This window comes from Asparagus officinalis, chromosome 1 (genome assembly GCF_001876935.1).
Source record: "Asparagus officinalis chromosome 1, Aspof.V1, whole genome shotgun sequence".
NCBI classification, from domain to species: domain Eukaryota; kingdom Viridiplantae; phylum Streptophyta; class Magnoliopsida; order Asparagales; family Asparagaceae; genus Asparagus; species Asparagus officinalis.
The window spans coordinates 26,873,580-26,882,153 of NC_033794.1; the positions used below are offsets into that span (position 1 = coordinate 26,873,580).

Below are 8,574 nucleotides of genomic sequence, written 5' to 3' on the forward strand. Positions count from 1 at the left end.
TTAGTGTGTGTGTGTGCGCGCGCACGCGCTAGATTTAAGTAACAACTCATTTAGCAAAACGAGTTGGCGAGAGATAGAATGTGAGGTTTACCTACTTCGATGTGAATATTGGAGTGGGCCTCTATATATATATATATATATATATGTTAGTGTGTGTGTGTGCGCGCGCACGCGCTAGATTTAAGTAACAACTCATTTAGCAAAACGAGTTGGCGAGAGATAGAATGTGAGGTTTACCTACTTCGATGTGAATATTGGAGTGGGCCTCACCACTTACTTATCTCTTGGTAACCCATTTAACAAAATGAAAGTACTGGAGAAGATTGACACCACATGTAGATTAAGGATTCACAATAAATTGCTAAATGAGTTGTTACTCAAATCTAGTGGTCCCAGAGATATATCTATATATAACATTTCATAGAGAACATGACAATTTATCTTAATGTGAATCGTTTACCTTCATAGTTTTTTTCAGTTTAAAGCTCTCCTCTCTCTGCGACCAGTTTTGATTCCCTCCAAATAGGGGTGGTGACATTGTACTTGCTCTCTGATCAACTGATATATATGATAAAGTCTCTGGAATCTTATCAGGAGTCTTCTCTGGAATTACCACAGCATCTGGGTCGTCTGCAAGAGGTATTGTGCAACCTGTAAGAGAATGCAAACATCAGACCAGCTTCAATAGAAAAACTCTTTGGATAATATAGAACCACAACCTTACTTACGGTGTTGTGGCTTTGGTGTAAGTGCCATCGTGTCTAAGATACTGAGCACCTTGCTCTCTCTTTTATAAAGAGCTGCAATTAATGAAGAAATAGAAACAATTCAGGTCAAATGCAAAGCCATGTTTTAATCAGCTTAATCATAAGGATCACCAGAAATTGTAAGCACTTAGACCTATCTAAATAGAGACGAGCAGAATGGAAAAACGACATGTCTTGGCAGCAGTACTGTTGGTCATGGAAGGGAGAGCGTAAACGGGGGTTCGTGTGTTCCTCTATACTCTTGTCTGGTGTGTTGCTGATTGATAAACATCCAAGCTCCTTCAACCCAGATCGATAATAGCTGACAGCTCAGGCGTGCGCATCGTCAACTATACACCAGCCAAGAGTGTGGTGGGACCAGGACCATTTACTCACACATAAAAATAATCAGTCATCTGTAATTTCTTTTTTCGACGGAACTTGGAATATCCAAGATGGATATAACTTGTCTTTTTAGGGTGTGCTTAGTCATTTAAATAGAGTTAAAAGCAGGAAGTTTCTAATTTGCCCAACGTCACCCATTCATCTGAAATAACTGGGTCCTTATGCTTGCAAATTCGTACTTCAAGAATAGAAACAATTGCCCAACACCACCCACGTCACAATTTTAAATAAGCATAAAAAAAATTTCAAATGCAAGTTTTCTATAAAAATTACCAGTTAAGAAGCCAACGCTGATCCACACGATTGCCGACACTAGCAGCAACTTTATCATAAAACCCCTCGTGAATACCATCGATTTCAAAGGATCCTGCTGCATTTTCTCAGGATCTGAACCAAACCCAAATCCAAAATCAGGATAAAAAACCGAAAAAATGGGAGAAATTGAGAAAGATTCGTACTCGCCTTTGCTCTGAATTTGGACATGGTTGGGTCTCCGCATGGTTCTCGAGGAGAGCGAGCGCAGGGCTTCGAACTCCATTGATGACTATTTGATGAGATTTCGGAGGAGGTGAGGGTTAGCGGGCGGTGATCCACTGAGGTTGAAGACGAAGAATATAAAGAAGTTTGGATGTTAAATTGCAGATAACCCCTTGTACATATCTTCACTAATATTTAGGGTTGTTCTCATCTAAGACCCTCAAACGTTTTTATTGTGTGCTGCACCCTATGATCTTAATAATTTTAACTAAAGTCCCTCAAACATCTAAATTTGTTTAAAAAACAAAAGAAGAGAGAGTTGTCTTTGCGAAAATCAAAAGAGGAGAGAGGTTCCCCCGGGGGTGGGGTGCGTTTACGTGTTTTTAATATATAATTCAAGAAGACGTTTGGTGTCTAATTTGACTAAGATCCTAATAGTTAGCTCCTCTTAACTCATTTATTACCACTTACCTACTCTAATTTTGATATTTATCTCTCTTGTGAACCAACTAAGTGAGGATAAGCATTTTGGGTTTTTCCTATAAATCAACTTAAAAATAAGGTCATTATGGCTCTGTTTGGCAAAACTAGCTGAAAGCTGCGAGATTATAGCTGAAAGCTGTTAAACTAGCTGAAAGCTGTGAAATTGTAGCTGAAAGCTGTTAGCTGTGTAGCTAGCTGATTGACTAGAGCTGTTTGGCAAAAGTAGCTGTACAACTAGCTTAAGTTTATTAAATGACTAAAAAAAACATGCAATATTATTGATATAAAATTAGAATTATTAGGGGCAAAAATGGAAGATAAAAATTGGCAGCTCATTCCTAAAGACAAACGTTACTTGAGGTAGCTTTTCAAAAGCTACTTGCAAAAGACACAATCTCTAAAATAATCTTCTCTTATTTTTTGTCACCAAACAGCTCTACTAGCTTATTGACCAAGTCAATAAGACACAAGCTCATAGATAAGATACTTTTTTTGGTTGCCAAACAGTGCCTATATAGAAATCACTTTTTATTTTTAATTTATATGTAAATCATCTTTAAAATGGATTTTGTTCCAATCAACCATTTCAAAGTCAAAATTTTCACTAAAAGCCCAAAAATACCGTTAAAAACTCATATTTAAGATGGGTGACTCTTTTGTTAAAGTTCAAGTCTAATTAGGATACTAGTCACGTAGGTTAAACATGCATTTTTAAGGTTATCTTTTACTTTTAGTAAAATTTAGCTAGGAGGAGGTTGATTCGACAAAAACCAACTTTAAGGATGGTTTAAGTATAAATAGAAAATGAAAGATGATTTCTATATAATGATAAGGTGGTTTCCAAAACTATAAAAAAAGAAGAAGAAGAAGAATGAGTTGAGATGTATTGAGTAGGTAAAAAAGAGAGGAATATCTACTATTACACTCTTTTTAAGGAAAAGTAGATTTTTCTAGCGAAAAGACCACTACTTTTGATAACAACGGTTGATCATGTAGCGAGTGACTATGATTCTTGCTAAATCTAACGCTCACCATACCCTTATGAATTGCATTAATTCCTTATCTGCAATTAAAAATAAAATTTAACCATCAAATAGATAATCAAAATGATGGTCCCTCTACTACTTCTCTGATAGTGGAGAGAATCTGACTCCCATAATTTTATACACATGACGTAGTTGAAATAAAAGTTATCATAAAAAAGTTTTAAATCTGCTATTATATTTTTATTTTCAGAAGCAAATATTAAAGCATAATGAAATCTTATAGTCATGAATGATTTGACTCAGTTAAAATTATCAATAAGATAGTCTAATTAATTTCACTCTTTTTAATAATTTTCTCAATATCCGTTCACTTGACATGTTTCTATAATATATCAAGCATTATCGGTTTCCCAAAATATGACCAATTTTCATTGCAACCACACCTCTGTAGTCTCTGCAGCATGACCATGTTTCTGTAGTTTCTGAGTTAACTGTAATAGACTCATAGACCACAAAAGTTGATCTCTTAGCATAATGTTAGTGCTAACAAGCAATGTATTGTTGATATCTAGCTCTCCTGTACATAACAGCCACCACTCAAGGATTTTACACTGCAGTTCCATGAGATAATTAGAACAAGAACATACAGTCGATGGAATACTTTAATCGGACAACTAAATAAGCTGCGCTTACAGATAAAATGTAATGTAATTTAAACAATAGGTGCGACTGATGAGGAAACTTTCTCGTATCAAGCAAGATCAATTTAGCTATATCTTGAATTTGCACTACTACCCCTTTTTACGTAAAAGAATCTCCATGACTTCTTTCTGAATGAATATGAAGTTATTCAATCTCAACCCAGGGCCACAAGGTTTCCAAAGTTATACATAGATGCACCTTAATCGGGAGAGGATTGATATTCGTTTGATGCACCACTAATGCTATTGAGTAGTAATTGATAGCATCTACTTGATCCAATCTAGCAACAACCAACAGAGTAGTCAACTTCCCCTATTGGCAATAGTTTCAACAATATACACCTCACAAGTAGAGCGTCTACTTCATAATCTGGCAATAAGGCACCTAATATTAGTATCTGAATTATGCACAAAATGAACACTTATTATCAGAACATAATATAGCATGAAAAGAAAAACAGAATGTTTGTTCCTCTAATAACAAGGATCTAACAGTTCAGAATACGTGTTTTTAGACATAAAATAAGTATAAACAGATTAAAAACTGAAACAGTCTGCTAGTGAAACAATCGCAGCTATGTAAACATCATTGCACTTTATTTATCCCAGTTACCTCTGGTTTTTATGCATATCTATAAATACAGAGGCATATATGCCCATGAGGTCGTACTCTTGCAGATATATTCACATTGAACTATGTGCACCCCAGATTTCCAGCAGCAATATTTTTGACGTGATTACATGAGTGATCCAATATAAACTAGGGAGTTTGCATGTGAAAGTTTTCACATAAGTAGTGGGAATACAGAGAGAGAAAAGCATACATCTCAAGCTCATAGAATTTGAACGATGATTAAATTAGTCTTATTATACCTCACATTGACATACTGAATGCGTGCACTGCAAACACTGTTTGTTCATGTTATGCAGTCGATAAGATCGAATGTTCCAATATTAGCATCACAGAAAGCTATATGAATGATCAAGAATGTGACGAGCAATTGGATTCATGCAGCCTGTCATTTACCCTGCTTTATGCTGCTTGAGCCAATCAGACGTCATCCATATGGCATATCACTTGACCCATTTTAGCTAATAAACAATTTTAGATTTGGTTAATTTAGTTCTGGTTGAATTTAATTTTATCTTTTATACTTCATTCTTCTCTTTAAAGTAGGATTAATTAACTGAGATCTAATTTGTTTATCCATTCTGATTGGAGTTGCTAATAAAGGGCCTGGTTATCTCAGGAAAGGGCCACCCTTTTTTATCAATGAGATAAAAGATTATCTGAACGAGGGTGCGATTTCCTAACTTCTGTCCCCTATTTTCTCTTCTAAAATTTCTAAAGCATTCCATATTTTACAGCTTGATAGTGATTAGTTAGGGTAATGTGGTGTGATCTGTGTTATTATGATTTGTAAGATGGTACTGACTCAGCTGAGTAGAAAGTAGCACGGTGTCTAATTGTACACTATATTAACAGGTTGTACTCATTAATGAATCATATTGCTTCAATAAGAACCAAAACCAATTAATGACACTACTAAACAATGATCAAGAACTTTATATAATAGAAGATTTTGAAAAGGTTCGAATAACCATCATGACCTAGAATCTACAGTTTATTTCATCTACCGAATGAGAAGGGAAATGGAAGATGTCCAAAGCTATGATTAAAGAGAAAACTAAGCAACTGAATATCCTGGGGAATAAGGTAAACCACTGTTATAACAAGTTTGAAACATCTTATTGCATCCATCGTTCACATTTTCAGTTGATGACAAGAGAGAGCACATAAATTGGAGAGTGCACATAAACTGGGAAGTGTATTCTGCTACTCATGATTAGGATTCACCTCAGCACAAGCTGCATTCTTCCCTTCAAGGGAGATTACAGTGCAGCATGAGAGAGCACAATATTTTCTTCTTGTTCTTTATTATCAATTTGATCAATTGCAAGATGTCAAAAAAGGAAAGAACACAATTAAATAATAGAATGAGCTCAGAAATCTTTACCAGAATCCATCGGCTAAAAGACCGAGCCATGAATCCTCGCTCTGTCATCTTCTCGACGAGCTCCCCATGCTTCTTCAACTGCCCTGCCCTCCTCAACAATGCCAACACCATCTCATACACCGGAATCGTGGGCTTCAAGCATTTCTCCTCCACCATCTCCCTCAACAACTGGTATGCCTTTTTCCAGTGCCCCCTCCCACAAAATGCCTTTATAAGCACCCCATACGTGTTCACATTAGGCTCAATCCCATCTTCATCCATCTCCTTCTTCATTCTTATCATCATATCAGTCGACTTCTCCTTACTAAACAACTCCATCAACAAATTATATGTCACAGTATTTGGCTTGCATTTGATATCCCTCATCTTATCGTACAATCTATGAGCAGCGCCAACATCTCCGACGTCAAGAATGCACCTAAAAATAGGATTGAACGAGTGTGCATTCGGTGAACAACCCTTAGCAATCATCACATTCAAAACCTTCAATGCAGCATCAAGGTTCCTCTGCCCTTTCGCACAATGTGCATCAATTATAAAATTATGGGTAATCACATCTGGCTCGATCAACAACTGTTTCATCTGATTATGCACCTGAAGCACTTGCTCCGTTCTGCCTGACTTAACATGAGCACGTATCAAATTATTGAACGTTGCGGCATTGGGCTTAATACCTGCATCAATCATCTGACACAAAACCTCCTGAGCTCTCGGAATCTGCCCACATCGACACAACGCATCGATAACCGTGGTATAAGTATACACATTCGGACAAACCCCACCCTTCTTCATCTCAACAAAAACCCTCTCTGCCTCCTCAATCTTCCCCGCTCGGCACCAAGCATGAATCAAAGCAGAGTACACAACCACATCGGGTGAAAACCTCTCCTTCAAGGAATCAAAAACCTCTTGTGCCTCCTTTCCAAACCTCTTCTTTGCTAGCGAGGAGATCAATAGAGAGAACGAAGAACTCGATGGCTCGAGCCCATAATCACCCATCCGATGAAATGCATTAATGGCTTCTTCCGGAAGCCCAGCACGTGCATATCGCCGAATTAGGGCAGAAAATGCGGAGCTAGGGATGGGAATGGATATAGATTTCATTGTGTTGAGAATATGCCATGAAATTTCGAAGTGTTGGTGTTTGGCGGCTAGGTCGAGCATTTCGACAAACGCTTCGTGGGCGAAATGGGTTTCGGGGGTTTTTGAGGTTTCAACCCACCAATTGAAAAAGGAGAGGAGTTGGGGGAAGGGGAGGCCGTGGCGGAGGATGGAGAAGCGGCGGAGGAGGAGGGAGGGGATGTGGAGGGGAGAGGGAGGGAGAGAACGGAGAGGGAGGAGGAGAGGGAGGGGATGGTGAAGGCTGGGGCAGGGGAAGTGAAGGGAGGTGGGAAGGAGTGGTGGGTTTTGATGAGGGAGGAGAAGAGTCGAGGAGTTTGGATTCTGAAGGCGAGTTAGAGAGAGCTCGGGCTCGGGATTGGGATTGTCTGATGGAATGCGAGGTGAAGCGCAGAGGAATCTGAGGAGGGTGACGTTTGAGAGAGAGGATGAGGGTTTTGGTTTGAGGAGGGAGGAGGAGGTGGCCATGGCGACTGAGCCGTGCTTACACGCTCGAGGGTTTTAGGAGAAGATGATTAATGATGTTTTACGTGGGCCAAATCCAGAGTGGATCATCCAAGGGTTCAAAGCGGGTCGGGTCCGCATTCCCTGAGGGCTTGTTTGGATTGAGGGGAATGAGGGTGAAGGGAAGGTAGGGGAACCATTCACCTCCATTCACCTTGTTTGGGAACACTTAGGAGGTGAAGTTAATTCACCTCCATTCACCTTGGTTCACCCCCTAATAGTATAAAAATTGTTACCCCCCAAATTGGGGTGTAACCAAGGGGAAGGGAATTCCCTTCCCTTCCCTTCCTTTCCTTTCCCTTCCCTTCACTCAGTTTCCCTTAACTTCCCTTCACCCCCTACGAATCCAAACAGGCCCTGAGTGTTCACTCTGGGGCAAATTGGGTTAAATTGTTCCAATATGATAATTTGAGTGGGATAAAGTAGGATAAAATGGAATAATGAGACAATTGGTATGACATCTTTTTATAATATGATATTTATAGATCAATTAAGTTCAAGTTTAACTTGATATTACATCAAATGATTAAATAAATAATAATTATAATATATATTAATATTATCCTTAAGATTATTTTAATATAAAATATTAAAAATAATATAATAATATTAATAATATTAATATTAATCAATCTTTGAATATATTGATGTTTATTTTAACTATTATGCTATATTAACAAAAATTTTAATTGTAATAATTATTTAATCATTCCTACATTTATTAATGATGATAATAAAGTCACCACTATTACAAATAAAGTCTAAGTCAGTAACTTAAATCTTAACTGTTACAAATATAATCTACCAGCATATAACTTTGCTAGACTCCTTGGGCTACGTTTGTCTCATCCTCCCACATTGTGTTTGTCATTTGTTCTCTCCAACGTGATGTAGTTGTCCACTGTGCTTGTTGAGTTTGTAGGTCATCGTCCTCATTAGAATCACCATCAATCGAAGCAACATTGCGTGGTGCCTCTGGAGGAAGATCAGAAACTTCAAAGTCATCGTTAGAGTTCTCCATCTTCAGAAAATTATGTAGACCGATACATACCCAGATCATACTTTTTTGAGTCTCATATGGAAAACCTGGAGGTTGAGACTTAAAAATAGTAAACCTAGACTTGAAAACGCCAAA

General features: G+C 37.9%; 2 protein-coding genes across 4 annotated transcripts in view; both read right to left on the reverse strand.

The window, feature by feature from the left end:
- Nucleotides 1–1,814, reverse strand: part of LOC109821869 — an 8,828-nt gene extending 7,014 nt beyond the window's left edge. Inside the window, exons 1-4 of one of the 3 annotated variants that reach the window (XM_020388025.1) lie at nucleotides 1,614–1,814; nucleotides 1,425–1,538; nucleotides 729–800; nucleotides 461–651 (exon numbers count right to left, since the gene is read on the reverse strand). In XM_020388025.1, coding sequence (XP_020243614.1) covers nucleotides 461–651; nucleotides 729–800; nucleotides 1,425–1,538; nucleotides 1,614–1,689 — 453 coding nt within the window. In that variant the 5' untranslated portion in view covers nucleotides 1,690–1,814. Of the gene's footprint in view, nucleotides 1–460; nucleotides 652–728; nucleotides 801–900; nucleotides 1,387–1,424; nucleotides 1,539–1,609 lie in introns of those variants that run through there. The other 2 variants (XM_020388032.1, XM_020388035.1) reach the window with 2 other exon arrangements.
- On the reverse strand, nucleotides 3,635–7,403 carry LOC109832473 (pentatricopeptide repeat-containing protein At1g20300, mitochondrial). Its single transcript, XM_020399829.1, has 2 exons — nucleotides 5,817–7,403; nucleotides 3,635–4,168 (listed from the first exon to the last, which is right to left on the reverse strand). Exons 1-2 carry the CDS (start codon nucleotides 7,401–7,403, stop codon nucleotides 4,157–4,159), a joined length of 1,599 nt encoding a protein of 532 aa, XP_020255418.1. The 3' UTR covers nucleotides 3,635–4,156.